Source organism: Durio zibethinus, chromosome 14 (assembly GCF_047325235.1).
Source record: "Durio zibethinus cultivar Kanyao isolate XHJ-2024 chromosome 14, ASM4732523v1, whole genome shotgun sequence".
NCBI classification, from domain to species: Eukaryota; Viridiplantae; Streptophyta; class Magnoliopsida; order Malvales; family Malvaceae; genus Durio; species Durio zibethinus.
Window position 1 is genome coordinate 19585368 of NC_143175.1, and position 18928 is coordinate 19604295.

The 18928-nt window shown below is 28.1% G+C and overlaps 2 protein-coding genes across 2 annotated transcripts; both read right to left on the bottom strand.

Moving 5' to 3' along the window:
* Positions 1–560: 560 nt before the first annotated feature.
* LOC111294140 (V-type proton ATPase subunit G1-like) lies at positions 561–3713 on the bottom strand. The gene is made up of 4 exons (XM_022887325.2): positions 3581–3713; positions 1998–2105; positions 1296–1396; positions 561–903 (listed from the first exon to the last, which is right to left on the bottom strand). Exons 2-4 carry the CDS (start codon positions 2083–2085, stop codon positions 760–762), a joined length of 333 nt encoding a protein of 110 aa, XP_022743060.1. The 5' UTR covers positions 2086–2105; positions 3581–3713; the 3' UTR covers positions 561–759.
* A 7625-nt stretch (positions 3714–11338) lies between these two features.
* LOC111293889 (putative aquaporin PIP2-5) lies at positions 11339–13938 on the bottom strand. The gene is made up of 4 exons (XM_022886934.2): positions 13531–13938; positions 12840–13135; positions 11920–12060; positions 11339–11710 (listed from the first exon to the last, which is right to left on the bottom strand). The coding sequence occupies exons 1-4, from the start codon at positions 13820–13822 to the stop codon at positions 11591–11593; spliced, it is 849 nt and encodes a 282-aa protein (XP_022742669.2). The 5' UTR covers positions 13823–13938; the 3' UTR covers positions 11339–11590.
* Between the last annotated feature and the right edge of the window lie 4990 nt (positions 13939–18928).

An 18928-nucleotide genomic window follows, 5' to 3' on the forward strand; every position in this document is an offset into this window, starting at 1 on the left:
TTTATCAAAAATCACTAGTGACTAAAAGTTGTTTTGAAGAAAAATCAAAATAAAGTTCCAATAAACCTTGTGTTGGAATATTATAGTTCACACCAACTGGGCTCCACTTTAAAACTTTATGCTTCTTCTTATGATACGTATGAATTTATTCCTAGTATCTATTTGAACTTCATATTCACATTCTTATTACTACTTGAATCTAACCCATTCAACTACACTGTCAATGCACTTGGTTTTTTTCTTTTTTTTAGGAATGAATTTCTTGTTCATGAAGAGTTGGAGTGGTATTAAACTGGTAGGGTTTTCTAGTTGCAATTGATTTAATAGTCCATGTAGGCATTTATGTTAAAGGTGGCTCCATAACTTCCTCCTGTTTCCAGAAAATATAAAAGCAGAAGTTGAGAAAAAAAGTTTGGTTGCATCCTTTCCATTCATAAACTCATTCCCCGTTTTATCTATTAGAAAAAAGTGGAAGAAATATGGATTAACAAATGCCAGGGAATGATTTGGAAACCCTTTGTAATTTATTGTTTTGCATTCATAAATATTACGAGAAACGATTTCTTGGGGCAAACTGCACACATTGAACTTTATTTCAGAACAGGAACATGATCAACAAATGCATGGCACAAATAAAATAACGACAAATGATATAATAACATAAAATCGTTTCCAAGCATGAGCTCTAAGTTTTGAGATGAAAAAAAAGAACCCTCATTGATGGTTGTGGACAATTTACCATCAGCCCTAGAGATGATCCTAGTTCCTCACGGTTGTCACATGCTTCAAAAGCATCTGTACAACATCGTGCGATATCCTGGCAGCTTCATTCTTCAAGTGATTGATCTTTGCATCTGTTTCTTGCTCAAGTCGCTTCACATTAGCCCCCGAGTCTCCACTACTCTGTATAATAATCCACAAACATGCTTTAGTTCATATTTGAATCAAGGATATTTGAATCTCGAAGTAATTCTATCACCTAGAGTTCAATCTTGTAAAAAAGATTTCAGATACCACAGAAATGGCAAAAGAAACCAAGGAAACATGCAAATGAGCAAAGTAATAACTGTGATAATACTCGAGCACAAAAAAAAAAAAAAAAAAGGCATTTGACTGATAAGAATAGGAATTTGAATGAAAATGCATAAATTCCAGAAGACTTACATAAATCACAATTAATGCAGTCTTTAAATAATAGCTGTGAGATATCTAAGCTCATATCTAAGATTTTCAGCACATTGCTATCATTCAAAAAGATAAAAATCAAATTTTCTTTTAAATTTACTAATTCATACCTCTGCTACCTTCTTCTGAAACTCATACTCCACTTGAGCACGATATTCAGCAATCTCTTTCTCTGCCTCTTCCTTGGCCTGTTTCAGTCTAGCCATTTTTGCTGAAAAAAGAAACAGGAGCAATTTGACATCAAGACCACCAAAAAAGCAATGACTACTACAACAACAGCAACCAAGAAAGTCAAATCAACTTCTCTTCTATGTTTAATTCACATCTTAGTATTCATGAAATGGCAGTAGCAATAACCACATAGCAAAGCATTATTGTCCTAATATTTTATTACAATGGAAGAGGAGTGATTTGATTTGGTGCTAAAAGACACAGAAGAAAGGCTGCATGTTGTTGAAAGTATTGTGTCCAATTTAATTAAGTATAAATTTCCAAATTATGCTAATAACAAAAAAAAAAGTTATCCTGTAACTTCCACAATGCCCGTGTGTGTGTGTGTGTGTGTGTGTGTGTGTATATGCGTGTTTACATAAGTATATTGTTTAACCAAGCCTCTATATCAAGTGAGATCAAGCGTCCAAAATATGTTCTATAATTCTCAAATATAGCTTCTAAACAAATAAAGGGAATCAACAAGAAACTGACATCTCATTATTCTTGAACTAAGTTGTATCAGTGCAACACCATAAAAACATTGCATAAATTTTTACAAGCTGAGGCATAAGAAATATGAAAATAAGATGAGTGCTTACCGTTTCTTGCAGTATTGACGATGTGCTGAGCTTCTTGTTCGGCAGCTAGCAGCAGTTGAATTCCATTCTGGCCCCTGTTGGCTTCCATACTTACTGAATTTTGTTACTCTGAAATTAAGTTTTTTTTTTACAAAAAAAGTACTTTAGTAATTGTATAGATTGATATAAAAACAAGTCACACAACAAACAGAACAAAAACAATAGGAACAACAAAAGGCCAACTAAAAACTTCAGTTCAATAGCATTGAATCATGGTATGATAATATCAACTTTAGTTTGGCAGAGAATTAACAAACAGCATGTAATTAAGACTAACTCAAGAACAACATATTTACTATAAATAAGACTAACAGGCATTCATTATATCGATTTTATTACAATAACATGCGAGAAAAGATTGATAACGTCAAAAAGTAGCAAAATTGAGATTATCAGATTTTGAAGCTTGTCATCAAGAAAAGAATAATCAGAGATCAAGGACATGAGAATTAGAGTAGGAAAACACATCCTCCAATACAATAGAGACAAAGGATGGCAATATGTTTATGCCGTGGGTAAAGATGCCATCCTGATATATGGTTTCTATGGCCAATAAAAGTATTTTGTTGTGTGCATGAGAGCATAACAAATAGCAGATGTGCGTGTGCTTAGTAACTTCATAAAGTTCATCAGGGAGAATTATTCATTATGTATCAATGCTACGGAAACCAAGAAAGGATGCTGACATTTCCAATATTGTTAACATCCAAAGTCACCATTGGCCACTTCGACTTAATAATAAGAACAACGTAATAGAATAACTAAAAGTTTACTCAAAATTCATCAATTTCAATTGGCATTTTTAGATCCACTTTCCATAGCAAAATTAAAATTGAAAGAAACTTTTAAGAATCCAAGGACCTTATTTTCATGCCTACCAATGATTAAATTTGTATTTAAGGCAGCAATACAATACATTTTCCACGCTAAAGACATAAACGCAAAGACAAGCACTTCAATCTAAGTTAAGTTCAATATCCAAATTCTTTTTACATCAAACTTTTATGACTAACATTATTTGATCATTAAGATAATTTACAACAATGCCACCAACAGGAAAAAAAAAAAAAAATTTAACTCTTTTAATTGGGTATCAGCAATATCCTTCCAAAATCTCAAAAAAGATCCATTTTCTATTAGCTCAGAGACAATATCACTAAAATGACCAAGATCATCAAATGACATGAAACTCCAGTTTCTAGGCAAATTGGTCTAACAACTAACCCATCAAATCTAGGTCCATAAAAAGGCAGAAAAAAAAAGTACCCAACAAAGTTTTTTACAGAAAAATTAAAAATTTAAGTGAATTCGAACTACCCATTAACTGAATAGCCAGATCAAAGTGAAAATAGCAGAGCTTATAGATTTATATAATTTCAAATTAAACAAGGTATCTATTCTTAATGCAATTGAATTATTGAGTTAAAAAGTAGTGATCTGGAGTTTAAAACAATATCAAAATTATGGACATGAGAAAATGATAGAAAGTACGAAGAAAATGTAAGGAAATCTAAAAAGAAAATACAGAGTAAGAGAAGACGTACCCAAAGAAGCGGTGTTTTTGGTTGAGATTTAGCGAGAAAATTCAGGAGGCGTTAGCTACTTATTTAAAAGAGTATAAAAAGAAAAAAAAAAACAAATTGAAATAATTTAATTATTGAAATGACTACTCTGCCCTTATTGGTCTTTTTAAATTACTGGTAAGCATTCTACTTGGACAAGTGTATATACAGATGATATTCTCCTATTTGTTTATTTGCAGGTTTTGCAGCTAAATGCTCAACCCAAAAAGATGGAACAAATTGGTAAAAAAACAAACCAAAGGAGGGTCTTTTTCGATAGGATACCAGCAAGAAGTTTCATACTGCTAAAAGTTGGATGACTTTATATAGTACATGAAGTGAAGAACTAGGTTGATTTGTAGTAAGCTGGTAAACACCAATTTAATGGTAATTTATATGATTTACAATGTCAACTTAGTACATTAATTGAATTCCACGAAAGAGTTTTTTTGCCTAATTTTCTTCATTTTTTTCTCCCCTTAATGCAAATGCTTAATTTTAAATTTTTTTGACATATTCATATGAGTATGCAAAAAGCAAATAATATATAAAATCTTCTTCTATTGGACAAAAAATATATTGTTGTTATAATCCCATTGCACAAAAAACTTCTGTTTTCCTGACATGTTATTTTTTGCAAAAATATTTTAATATATTTATTGTCTCATTTTCAGGAATCTAACAATGATATTCAAGAGCCTTTTGCCATTTTATTAAATCTTTTTGTTGATTTAAGTGGCTATTCAATCTTGTCATGTGTCTCAAAATTCTTCTTTTGAGTAGGTTTATTCGAATAAAGTTTATCCCATCACTTTCTTTACCACAAGCAATTTTGTACCATTATTATTCAATTCATTGGAGTCATCTATCTCAAAATTTAGATGTTCATCACATGAGTAAATTCTTTTTAAATGTTATCATGATTTTGATTATTTCTTATCTACTATTTTTCTATTTATGAACCTAAATTTTATTGTGAAATAAGTTCTAATTCTTTTTGTCAAGAAACAATAAGGGAAGAGTTAGACGTTTAAAAAAAACTCATATTTGAGATTTTGTTGATTTACTTTTTGAAAAGTCTATAGTAAATTATAAGTGGGTATACGAGATCAAATCTAAATCAGATGGATCTATTGAAAAATATAAGTCCATGTTGGTTGCAAAAAGATTGACACAAACGTATGGTATTGATTATGAAAAAACTTTTAACTCTTGTGGCTTGAATGACTTTTGTTTGACCACTTATAGCTATTGTTCTATTCGAGGTTGAGCTTTGACTCAAATGGATGTGAAAAATGCATTCTTAAATGGAGATCTTCTTGAATAAGTTTATATGAAACATCCTCTAAGATTATCTTGCCAAACTAATATAGTGTGCAAGCTTTGATGAACTTTATATAGCTTTAAACAAACGCCACATGCATGGTTTGAGAAGATTAGCACTAGCATGTTTAACTTTGGGTTTGTGGAGTGCCTTTATGATTAACTTTGTTTATTCATCGATTTGAGAGAAGCATTGTGTTATTGTTTCTCTATGTTAATGATATGATGATAACCGAAGATGATAGCCTTGGCATTCATAATGTAAAAAATCATTTTGGTAAACCTATGAAATGAGGGATCTTGGTCCATGACGATATTTTTTAGATATTGAAGTTGATTCCTCCTCTCTCATATATGATGAAATATGCTTCTGATCTTATTTCTAAAGCTGGTTTATCTAATAATAAAATTGTTGACACTTTTCTTGAAATTTATGTAAAAATGAAAGCTACTTGTAGAAAACTTCTCAATGATGCTACACTATATAAACGGTTGGTAGCCTTATATATTTGATAGTTACAAAACCTGACATTAGTCATGCGGTTTAAGTTATAAGCCAATTTATTAAAGTATCTCAAACGATTCATTTTGTTGCAATTTTTAAGATATTGAGATATTTGCAAGGAACATTGCATAAATGGTTTTTTTCCTCATCAACTTTTAAACTTGAACTTCATGTCTTGATTGGGTTGGTGATGTTAATGATTGGCATTCTACAAGTGATTGTTGTATTTTTCTATGTGATTCCTTGATATCTTAGAAAAGTAAAAAGCAGGCAATTGTAGTTCAATCCAGTGCTAGAATGAAGTATAAAACTTTATCCAACACTACAATAAAAATTATGTGGTTGTGTCGATTACTTATGGACCTATTTTGCTCTTTTGTTAGTAAGAATGCAATTCAAATTACTCACAATAATATTTTTTATGAAAAGACTAAATATATTGAGATAGATTATCATTTAGATAGAAGACATGTAAAAACACCATCTTATTACCACATTTTTTTCTAAATTACAAATGAAAATCATTTTAAAAATTCTCTTTCAATTTCTTGTTTTCTTTATTTAGTTTTTAAATTCCAAATGTTTCTTTTTGAACCATCTTTGAAATTGAGGGGCTGTTAAGGTATATATTTTATTTATTAAGATTATAAGATTAGGCTTATATTTTTAACGTATCTCATGGACCCTAAACGAATTAGTGTATCTATATAAATATATATATATATTTATACTTTTGTAGCCCTAGAATGAATAAATTTTTCTTTCTTCAAATCATCATTTAAAACCATTACCATGAAATATCTTTTTTATTTGCCATCCACTATGAAATACCTTCAAATAAAAAAAATTTTGTTTAAACTTTTCAATAAAATCAAACTATAATTTGTAATATAGTTCACATAATCGCAGTCACATTTTGATCTTGTTAGACTTGAAGTTTAATTTTGTTGACTCGTAGCTTTTTTTTCAATATACTTAGATCTAACCAACATATATAACTTGCTGATAATTAAAGTGTATTTAGTCGGGCAGAAATGTTGGCAGCAAAATGCATTTGCCCTACTCTCTCCTGGGCCGTAGTTAATGTATGTTCAAGTCTGCCCGACAACTCCTATGCTCTTTATAAAATTTTTTTGTTATGTAATAGTCATGATTTACGTTAACTTATAAAATATTATTTATTTAAATTTATTAAATTTCATGATTTTATCTCATAAAATATATTTTATAAGTTGAAAGTAGTGTAAACATTTATATTTTAAGATTGATTTTAATACACAATTGATATGAAATTCATAATTCTTTTCTAGAATCATAACATCTACTTGCACTCTATTGAAAGCTCATCATCCTCTATAGCACACTATTAATGCCACAAAGTCGGTTCTAATATCAAATGTTATAATTTACATCAACTTTTAAGGTATTACTTGTTTTAACTCATTGGATCTCTAAGTTTTTTTTTCACAAAAGACGTTCTCTAAGTTAAAGGTAATATGAACATTTATATTTCAAAATCAACTCTAATATATAATCGATATGAGACTCATAATTTTTATGTAGGACCATAATACCAAGATTTCATTGAGTTGGGCAATGAGATTATATTTGATGAGATAAAAAACAGCTGTAGATATGATATTAATTACTGTAGCGATGAGGTTAAAAGTAGCGATGAGATATATACTTGGATGCAAAAATAGCAATGTGATGAAATGAAAATGAAAATGACCATTAAAGACTTATGATTATAAGGCAAAAGAAAAATAAAAAATAAAAAACCAATCAAAAAATAAAATTGAAAAAAAAGATGCGATGGGACTGCGTAACTTTAACTAGAGCTTTTAGCTCCAATTACTCACTGACACTAATCGTTCCTAATCCAAACGAAAAAAATAGTACGTTTGAAGTAAAAGAGGCAAACAAATCTCACCTCACTTGTAGTTCGGTGAGATTCAAATGAAGCCTAAGCCTGTTTATCTATCCAGCCGATAACCCCTTGCTTTGGATGACTTGTTTTTAACAAGAAAAATCACTAAGGGGTCAACTTCCACTAGCTTTGGAAGGTGTTCCTAACTGAATTGACAAAAATTGACAATTTCTGTAAATATATCATGTTATGGATTATCGAACTGAGGATTCAGAAAATGTACAAATAGTATATGCATCATGATATCTAGAGTTAGGGGTGAAATGATAAGAATAAATGGACAATTCATCAAAATTCAAATAAAATGTTTACATTCATCAGCTGATACTGAAACTTCTTGGTTTGTAAAGTCTTTGCTGTATATGGCACCAAAGCAAAGCCTGCAGGCTGCTCTTCTCAGTAATTAAGTGCGTGACTTCCAACTGTGTTTATTAACAATTGAAGATGAATTACCTTTCATGAACGTGTATATCCAATTTGCAACAGTTGAAAGGTTGAAAAATCAGGATGCAAGAAATCCAATCCGGGCATCGATATCTTCAGGAAGTTTTGAGAAGAAAGAATATGGAATGCAGGACTGAAAACCAAAGAGAAAGCCTCAAGGAAGAAGAAGAAGATGGTAGAGATAGGTGCCATATAGATATTGAAACTTTGGTCTATTGAAATGGTTAATGGTTTGGGGAATTCTCTCTAGACCGTATACCATATAGGCTTCTTGTTGGACCTTGGAAATGGTAGTTGACTTTGTTGCTTGAAAGTGTTTGCTTTCCAACAAAAGAAGCATTTAGACAAAATGATGGAAGTGATTGCATGGGTTGCTTATTTCTGTGGGAAAAATGATGTAATGTGTTTGTTGGGGTTCCTGCCTACAACATTATGAGCAGGGGACAAAAATTTTGTGTTAGGAATAGGATAAGTTTGAAAAAGAAATAATGAAATGGATAGTTTCTCTAGAGACACACCCAAGCACTAGATTGTCATGCCTTTTAGCCTTCATAATTGCAACTACCAAAAAACTGAGGGAATTCTTGAACTAATCAAAAGGGTTTTAGGTAAGGGTCAAATTATGTTTGTAAGATACTCGATAGAAATATGCTGATATGTATAAAAGGACTGAAGGTGTATAAATTACTCATGAAAAATTATTTTACATTATAATGGTGAAATTTTTTAATTTTACAAGTGAGATTAGAGGATTGAAATGTATCTTATTAAAGTATCTTTATGAAAATTAATAAATATTTTATAATAATTAAATAAATATATAATATTTTTATTTTATTTATAAAATCCAAAAATTTCACATTTTATTGAAACAAATCAATGATAAAAATCTGCAACTAGAAATTAGAATGATTGGTGATTGGATGGGTTGGGCCTAGCTAATAAATCCATATTTAACTTCTTTTGGGAAGAAGGGAAGATTTTTGTTCAAGCCTGTTATTATGTTATTAAAGTAAAAAATCGACTCGGCCCATTAGAAAATCCAAGCCAGGCCACGTTAGAAAAGAGAAGTCTACCTTGGACCAAGTTAACCATATGAATTTGTCTAAATAGATGACACCAAATTGCTGTACTACAATCAGCCTTTCACAATTTTTTTTAATCGTATATTTGTATTATATAAAATATTAAAATTTTTATATTTATATCATATTTTTTTATAAAAATTATATGTAATAATTTATTTTAACATAAAAATATAAAATATATTTTTTATTTTATTAAATTTATATATATAATTATTATTAAATTTTTAAACATATCACTTTCATGTCTAATTTTTATATATTGTGTATGATATCATTGTATCGTATTTAAATTATTAGATGTATGAAATTATAAATGCGCTTTCACACTCGTAATAAAAGAACCAGTAACGACTTAGCTACCATCCCAAAAATGCAACATCTTGCAAATGAAAGTCACCTAATCGTTAAAACTTAAAAAGAAGTCTTGTTCAGCAAAGTATCACGACTCGACGGTGAGAATTTGCACATGCTTTGCATGTGAATATTGAGATCGGATAGTCACAGTTATGTGACATTCTAATGTTTTTGTCAAACTTAAAAGGTCTAAGCACGAATCATAGAATAAGGCGAAATCAATGGCATGCATCTAAGCAGATAGCTCAATGACAGATGCATGAATTTTTCTGTTCAAAAGATTGGGTTTGAATTCCCTTTTTCCTAAATCATTAAAGAAAAAAAAAACACGTATTCAATAAAGAAGAAAGACACTGAGTAATCATTAGGTTCAATTAACCTAAGAACAATGCTAAATTCAAAAAAAAAAAAAAAAAACCATTGGAAACAATCCGAATTAAAAGCTATCTTTGAAGTTGGTAAAAACATTTATATGGGTTTATTAGCGAATATTTGGGATGTAAACAAACCAAATATAAATGAATCAATGTATATCTGTTTGATTTATTCATTTATTTTTAAAATTGTTCTGTTTGATAAAAAAATTATTTATTTATTTAAATGATAACATATTCATATTCAATTTGTATTTGACTCAATTAAATTAAAGATATTCGCTCATGAATATTAAACGAACATATTCACATAAATTATAATCAAATAAATTTAAATAATTAAACCCTAAATAAATTTATACAAATATAAATAAATCTTAAAATAGGATTAAGGTAAAAAATAAAAATATAATTTTTTTATTATTATTGTTGAACAATAAACAAACCCTAAATGAATGTTTTAAACTAATGAATTTTAAATAAATTTATTTGTAAACATAAACAATCAAATATACCTTAATTCATATTTGATTCATTTAATAAATATAAAAATACTATTTAAAACATTTATTAAATTTAATAAATTAATAAAAACTAAATATATTCACAAACGTCGAAAACTTTATTTATTTACCTCCCTAATAAAAACTAAAATTTTAGAGCAATGTCAAGAATTCAAATAATTGGATCCATGTTTTGGAAAATTGAGCGGTTGACATTAAACAAAAATACATTGACATCTAACATGTCCAAAAGTGCAACCGATCATGTGGACCGTCACCAAATGAAGCAAATTCTTTTGTCTTGATTTTCAAAAACCATCACATTTCTTTTGGATACCTTTCAGAATTCTGATTTTCATGACTAAGCGCCCCCCCAAACTAAAGCATTAATTCCTTAACATTTTTATAGTACGACAAGTTGTTGTGTTAAAAAATAGGAGCTGCCAATTTAAGACATAATTTCAAACTGGTATAACATATGTAAGGGGTTAAATGGGTTCAGATTTTGCTTAATAATGTTAACACTCATCTAATACCCTACATGTGACTCGTCATGTAAGAAACGTTTTTTGTTTAATACGAGTTAACCCATACCCAATTTCTGTGTGACTCAGTTTTCACACTTTTATTTATTAGTTTTAACATGTAATTTTAGACGTCTAATTTGTTAAATTCAATTTATAAACTTTTATATCATGTTATTTCATATTATATTTAAAATAATTTGTTTCATTAAAGGGATTATTATACCTATCATGTTATGTAAATTGATTAATAAAATGTTGATTCAGTTTCTATTTTTTTTCATTCACTTCAACTTAATTTAAAAAATAAAAATAAAAGATTTGAATCTCCCTCTTTAAATAAAAATCAAATCAAATATGCGAGTGCATTTGTATTAGTTTCAAACGCTCATACTCGAATCTTTCTTTATCTTCAATAGGATTTGCCATATGGTGGTAATGCATGCCATCACCTTTTTCTTCACATCAAAAGAGTGAAGAGTGAAGTGAAGAGCTAGTCCTTTTGCATTACCAGATTTGACAAATCTGCTTCCAATTAGGATTCTCATGCTACTTGTTGATTCCCTTTCTACTTTCTTTTTTTTTTTTTTGGGTTAAAAAAAATAATATTTTGTGTCAATTTCATGTTTGGAATGAGTAGGAATCTGACAGTGAACCCTTAATCAAAGAGCAATAAGTGCAAATTGAGACATAAGTAAACTAAAGACAACAATTTCCATTACTTTTTTTGAAGCATAAATCAATACAAAATAAGAGCTGAAGTAAACTCTAAGGAAAGCAAAAGCACCCCCACTTCTCAAACCGTACTTTATCTACATATTTCATGACCCTCAGTTCCTATAATTTTTATCAACTTCCACAAACGGAAGTTGATCAAAAAAAGGGGGTTGGGGGACAATGACCATACACGAATCATAAAGGAAGGCAAATTAGACTTGTCAAGATCATCAAACATGGGTTTGGCTCCTAAATGACCCAAGAGCCTTAACAGCTCCTGCTCTCAAGATGAATTGGTGGTAAAAAGCTGCAATAAGTGCTCCAACCATGGGACCAACCCAAAAAATCCACTGAAAAAAAAAGAAAACAAAAAATGTCAAGGGAAAATTAAAATAATGAAGAATTAAAAAATGTAAAATCCTCAATAAATCAAGTAAATGAAAATGAGTGTGCTTTAAAATCGCCTGAGAGGATTAAGTCCAGATAAAACTTTAAGATATCCTTGATTGTGTATCATTAAAAAATGAAATCTTTAAAAATTATTGAAAATTATACTAACATGATCATCCCAAGCCTTCTTCTTGTCGTAAATAACAGCAGCTCCAAAACTCCTGGCAGGGTTGATGCCAGTGCCAGTGATTGGGATGGTAGCCAAGTGAACCATGAAAACAGCAAACCCAATCGGAAGTGGAGCCAAGACCTTAAAAAAAATAACACGATTAGTCGGTTCATTTGAAATAATGCATTATTTGTAATTGTGATTTGTGATAAAATTAAGATATTGTTTTTGCATGAGACTGTTTTCTAATACCATAATTAATATTTATGATAATTAATTTGAATATGAGAACTCCAAATGAATGAAAAAAAAAAGGCATTATAAAAATAAATTCACTTAGCTATTGTGATTAAATCGAAAAATTTATAAAAAAAAAAAAAAACTTTAAATAAAATTAAGCAGATGAAAATCCTCACGGATTCACTAGATAAGGGAATTAAAAAGAACATTGTCCCATGATGAATTGATGGCACATGAAAGGCGTTTTACTTTTATTTTTTGAAGGTTTTAAACCCACCATTCACGTTGGACTGAAAACGACCAATATTTGATGAAACAAGGCATTGCCTTTTGTCAAGGGCAAACGACAAAGCAAAAAAACCCAAAAAATCGTTTTATCGAAATTAAAAAGAAAACAAGAACAACGAAATCCTTTGGATTACAGTTCCTTTGATGGTAACCACAGAGTTATGATTGGCCAGCTCACGCCACTGTCCATTTCTTCAACTTCATTGGTCAAAAAGGTTGAAAATCTGACACACCCTCATTTTCTTCATATAATTAAAAAAAAAATAGAATCACCTCTATATTTTTTAAAATTTCTGGCATAATTTGGCTAAATAGAATAAATTAACAATTTATTTATCTCGAATTTTCAGATAATGCTCATTAATTATGGAGAAAATGTTAAAAGTACTTACTGGGACATGGGAGTCTCTAGCATTCCTCTTAGGATCAGTAGCAGAAAAAACAGTGTAAACCAAAACAAAGGTTCCAATAATCTCTGCACCCAAACCAGTTCCAGTGCTGTACCCATCTGCAACTACGTTGGCTCCACCTCCATACCTGTTGTAGTATGATTTCTGCAAAGCCTTAACCAGCCCAACCCCACAGATGGCTCCCAAGCACTGAGCCACCATGTAAGAAACGGCTCGAATCAATGACACCTTACGAGCCAAGAGCAGTCCAAATGTCACCGCTGGGTTAATGTGACCCCCTGTTGTTGCATGGCAGTAAAATTAGTAAATTATGGGTCAGAATCAGTTGACTTGTTGTGAACCAATATTACTTTACAATGCTAAGTTTATGGTAATAAATTAAAAAGTGAAGACTAAATCAGCTTTTTTTTGGTAGGAAATTTTGTTGAAATTTTGTCAAGCCTTGTTCATAGTTCATACCATGGAAAAATGAAGTGAAAATTTTTTTTTCTATATATAGAAATAACCCTCTTTGGTTTTACAAATCTTAATCTATTTTCTTATGTTTTAAACTCCAAACCTTGGTTTTAAAAGCTTTAATTTTAATTTTAATTATCAGAATCTTAATTATAAAAAGATAGTAAAGCATTTTCCATCTTAAAAATACCAAAATCGAAATAAATAAACAACATACCAGAAATACCAGCAGTGCAGTAAACAAGAATGAATATCATGCCACCAAAGGCCCAAGCAATACCAAGAATACCAACACCAGCACAGGCATCAGAGGAGGTGTTAACTTGGCTATTGTAGCCAATCGCAGTCAGGACTGTGATGTAAAGGAAGAGCAGAGTTGCAATGAACTCAGCTATCAAAGCCCTGTAAAATGACCATTTCTTAAGCTCTGCTATATCAATCAGAGGTGCTGGTGGAGGGTCGACATAGTCCTTGGCATGAAATGAGCCTTGCTCTCCTTCCTTTGCCATGCCTAACTAGCTATAGAAACAGATATATTAGCTTGAAGAACGAAAATAAAAATGGATTTGCAAATGCTAGGAAAGAAGAGAGAGACAGTGCTTTGTTTTTTTGTTGAGAACTGAGCACAAGGTTAAGAGGGTGTGGGGGTATATATGGGGAGAGAATGCTATGGTGCCTCTCCTTTCTTTTCTATTCTATTCGTTTCTCTTCCTTTTTCTCCATTTTCTTTCTTTTTTTTTTATGATACATTTTTAAATTATTTTCTTTTTAATTATTATTTTTACAATTTTTTAACTTCTAGGTCTATTGTTTGAACTTTTCAAATAAAAAATTTAAGACATTAAAAGAGATAGAGTACCCAATTCAATATTCATTAAATTTTATATAAAAAATTAAAATATAAGTGTCTATTGGTGAGCTTTGGCGTTTTGGATTCGATTACCTACAAGTTATTATAAAATTTATGTGACTTAATCATAATTATAAATTTTTAATTTTTAATAAAACAATAGATTTTATTTTATATTTTAATTGAATGAATCTGATTTTTTATTAAAAAATCAAATTTTAATTAAAATTTATATATAATTATGATTAAACCATTCAAGATTTTGTAAAAAAAAAAAAATCCTTCTGAGGAAACAGACAATATTTTGAGCTTGAGATGACTTTCTCTTCTAATTAGGTGACATGTGATTATCATTACAGACGTATCTAAACTTTATTTCTGGTTAAAGTTGATTGTTAACTTGAAACTTGGATTTTTGTTCTTGTTTAAATTGATGCTATTTAACTTAAACCTTACAACTAAAAATAAGGTGCAAGTAATTTTGTTATTAGCAAAATGTTTAATTATTGAAATATAGAACAATCTAAAACCAAACCAACATATATAGATGACTTTGATTCCTTTGTCAAGCAACCTTATAATTTATCGATAGAATTGTTATTTTATAAACTTATAACCCTAAACGATTAGAAATTAAAATTTTAATTTTAAAAATTTATGTTGAAATGAAATTTAAAAATAAAATGATGATAGCCCTTAATAAAATGACAAAATTACTTGCCAATATAAAATCTAAAATTGTATAAAAATTTAATTTAAATTTAATTAATTTATATAATTATTTTTAAAAATTTGCATTTAATAAATTTTGAATTGTTAACCTTAGCATTTATAACTCATTTTTTATTTTCACACTATGATCTGATATATAAAAAAATTTTAATTTATTTTTAAAAAATTAATTAATGCAAAAAACAATAAGTGCAATGTAGGTCAATATTGGGGTGGTTTCACTATCACCTACCCTACTGGACTTTACCATGCCACCATCATCTGTCCACTTGCTTTCCTCCCTCTGCCCTTTTTTTCCACCCTGTCTATTTTCTCTTTTTGTTGCATTAGATGCTATTTCTTCTCTTAAAACCTACTCTTTTTTTTTTCTTTCAACCTTAAAGACAAACAAGCTAAAAGGGTTACGTCTTCAAGTTGTTTTTTTTTTTCTTCTTTTTGTTTGTTGTTATTATAACAAAATCAAATACAAAAACAAAGCAACTTTTAATCGTTGGTTTCATGCCAATGACAAGAAAATATAATGTTAGTAAAGGCAATGGCACGTATGCTAGAATTTTTAATCTTCTTCCTATTTTGTTTTATTAGGCTATTCTTTGATTTTCATACCATTTTTTGATAGAATAGTAGGACAATAGTGTTGATTTTTCACTCTCAACTTCAATCATTTTCAGACTTGACTTAATACTCCATGAATATGAACCCATTTTTATTGTCATGATATATTATATAAATATTTGCATGAAAATATTATAAAAAAAAAACGAAAAAGGGTGAACTCGTGGGAAATCACGTGAAAAACATTAGGACCAACTGAAGCCATCCAGGTTTGAAGTTTGAACTTTTTTCTGGAACCCACCCTAAATGCCGAGGACAGGTCATGGTGCGCACTGTGTAGGACCTGAACCACCAGCTGCCTTACCTATGCAGCTTTAAGGCCACTGCTGCCCTTAGTCAATAACTGTATTCCTTTAATTTATTTATGGGACTGACAACCGATAAACTAACATAGAAAAATGAGACGTGGCAAAATATATGTGGAATAAAATTTGCTTGCTGGTTTCCCACATCTCGAGAATTTTGAGTGATGAGGTCCACATGTGTTGTAACCCTCTAAATGAAATATCAGCTTTTACGTAAATCTCACGAAGTAAAATATAATATAAATACGATATAAATATAAAATATAAAAATAATTTAATTTAAAATTATAATATTTATTATATTTAAATTTAATAAAATAAAAAATTATATTTTATATTTTTATATTGATATAAATTATAATAAATAATTTTTATATAAAATATGATATAAATATATAATTTTAATAATTTATACGATATTAATAAACAAATAGTTAGATATAATTTTATTCAAATAAATTATTAAAAATTTTTTTTCATTTTTCTTGTATTTTTATCCATAAAAAATTTGATAAATTAAAAAGCTTTTATGTGATTAATATATATACTTTTTTGTTTCATTTTCTTTATTTTTTTATATTTTAAAATTATGTTTTTTAATATCTTAAACTCTTATTTTTTAATAATTTTAAAACTATTATTTATGATTTTTTAATTTTTTAATATTAAAAATAATGAAACTTTAATTTTATAAAAAAAATTTAATTTTAATATTAAAAACAAAATTTTTTCTTAAATTTTAAAAAGTTAATAACATCCAAACAATTTAAAATAATATATATAATTTTTTTTATTATTTTAATTAGATAAATTAAATCATAAACTTACAGATGCTTGCATTATTTTGCAGTAATAATAGTAATTAAGGTAAGTGATCAAATATCAAAAATTAAATTTTGATCATTACAATTAAAATTTTATTATTTTATTATTAAAATATGTAATTATTTTTTATAAATATTTGAAACTGTAAAAAATGATTAGGGATCACTTAATCATTGAATACAATTCATAAATGTAAACATTTATTGGAATTAAATTATATAATATGTTCTAATTTTGTTATTTAAATATTTATATCTTTTCAAAATTAGAATAAAAACTGCCACAATTAACTAACCTGAATCCAATTTATTCACGTATAATCTATATATAAGTCATAAAAAAAAATGTAAATGTTGGAAAATTTGGTACAAATTTTTCTCTATTAAAAAAAGAAAGAAAGGGATGCTTGTGGCTAACACGTCACTGCATACCAGAGCTGGAGGAATCTAGGTGACAGGTCAATTGGTGAAGAGTTAATTTCAAAGCACTGTTTTGCAGCAGCTGAACATGAGAGACTTTGAAAGAGTGTTGTTTAAGCAAAGCTTTAATTACAGTCAGAGGGATGTGTTATTGCATTCTTCCATAGTTCACATGATTTTTTGTACCTTTTCTTGTTAGTTATTTTTCTTTTTTCATAATATTTTTCTTCATAATTATAAATATATAACGCATTACATTATTGCTTCATTAGGATTCTTTGAACAGAATTGCATTGCAACATACACTGTAACATCAAGAATTATTAAATAATTAATTTTTTTTATAAAAAAAAAATTTGAGATAGATAAATTGTTTAATTTTTAGATCAAAATAAAATATATCATATCTGATAATTTAAAATAAGTAATTATAAATCATATATTCGAAATGATCTCAACAAATGATCATCGATAAAATTCAAACTCAAAACATTTTCATCGAAAATAATAACTTTAACCTACTAAAATAACTATTTGTTGATAATTTTTTTTTTATTTAACAGAGATTGCAACTTAAAGAAAGAAAAATTATAAATAATTGAATTTATAATATATATTGATAATATTGATTTCTCTTCCACCTCATTCCCCTGATAAATGAGAAAAAAATATGGTGTAAACAAATACATAATACAAATTTAAATTGTAAAATTTTAATATTTTCCGGTGGATCTATTTGGATTATTGTTTTTTCAAAATTTTTAACATTTTTTTCATAATATTATATCATAATCTAAGAATAAGAGATAAGTTTGATAGCGATTTTAGATTGAAATCATAATACTCTTTCTTACACAAAAGTTCAAAATAATTAAATAATTTAATTTATCAAATTAATCTTATGATATTTTGGCCAAAAAATTTCTTATGATATAAAATTTTTTACCTAAGAACTTTTTAAGGCACAACATAATACCAAATTACCTGCTAATTAAATATAATAAAAAATTAATCAAATTATCTACTAATTAAATATAATAAAAATTTTAATTTAAAAAATGTAGTAAAAATTTTGTGTTGGGTATTATGGGTGATTAATGCTAAGTCATAAAAAAGATTTAAATGAATTCTTCTATACTTGAAAAAAATATATATATGGAAAATACAACTAATCAAATCTTTGATATATCACAAAACATTTGTATTGAAATTTATAGGTTTGAAAAAGTTGTGAGAAATGAAAATCCCAAGAAAAATTTACAAGTGAAGTAAAGGAACATTTTATTCATATTTTTCTAATAATACTCTAAAAACACATGAGAATTTAAAAATATAAAGTTAAATATTCTGAATTAAACAATTCCCCATGACCCTCACACATTGCTCCTATTTCTTGTGGGTTGGGGCTTCTAAAGGAATAAAGGGAATATCAAAATGTTTATTAATTAAAAAATGCAATTACTCTTTTCGTTTCTATATATTTATTCTCATCCCATTGTAGAAACTTTTTTTCTGATCTTTTCCCTGTTGGGGTGCCTTTATTACTAATTTAGTAGTTAATTCTGGGTCCTTAGCACCACATAAATAATAAAATAGAAATTTTAAAAAATAAAAAAATAAAAGAATAAAATAAAACTAAAGAATATGCTTTTTTGACCTCTTGAAAAATCTTGTAATTAAATTTGTTAGAAAAAGTTGTGAAATCAATTCAATTGAAAAGATTTTTTAAATTTTTTAAAAATTATTAATTATAAAATTAAGTATATTTATTATATTTTTATATTCTTCAAAAAAAAATTATTTAAAAATTAAAAAATTACACACTCCTCCGTAACAAAACTACTTACACAACTTTTCTTTGTAAAGAAA

Bases quoted from the DNA above. Each gene is read 5' to 3' on its own strand.
- LOC111294140 (XM_022887325.2), bottom strand. From the start codon at position 2,085: ATGGAAGCCAACAGGGGCCAGAATGGAATTCAACTGCTGCTAGCTGCC. The intron at 1,397-1,997 runs GTAAGCACTCAT...TTCTTTTTTCAG, and splicing joins CGTCAATACTGCAAGAAACG to CAAAAATGGCTAGACTGAAA. The intron at 904-1,295 runs GTATGAATTAGT...ATTATTATACAG, and splicing joins TTCAGAAGAAGGTAGCAGAG to AGTAGTGGAGACTCGGGGGC.
- LOC111293889 (XM_022886934.2), bottom strand. From the start codon at position 13,822: ATGGCAAAGGAAGGAGAGCAAGGCTCATTTCATGCCAAGGACTATGTC. The intron at 12,061-12,839 runs GTAAGTACTTTT...ATTTTTTTTAAG, and splicing joins CTAGAGACTCCCATGTCCCA to GTCTTGGCTCCACTTCCGAT. The intron at 11,711-11,919 runs GTTAGTATAATT...TTTTTTTTTCAG, and splicing joins AGAAGGCTTGGGATGATCAT to TGGATTTTTTGGGTTGGTCC.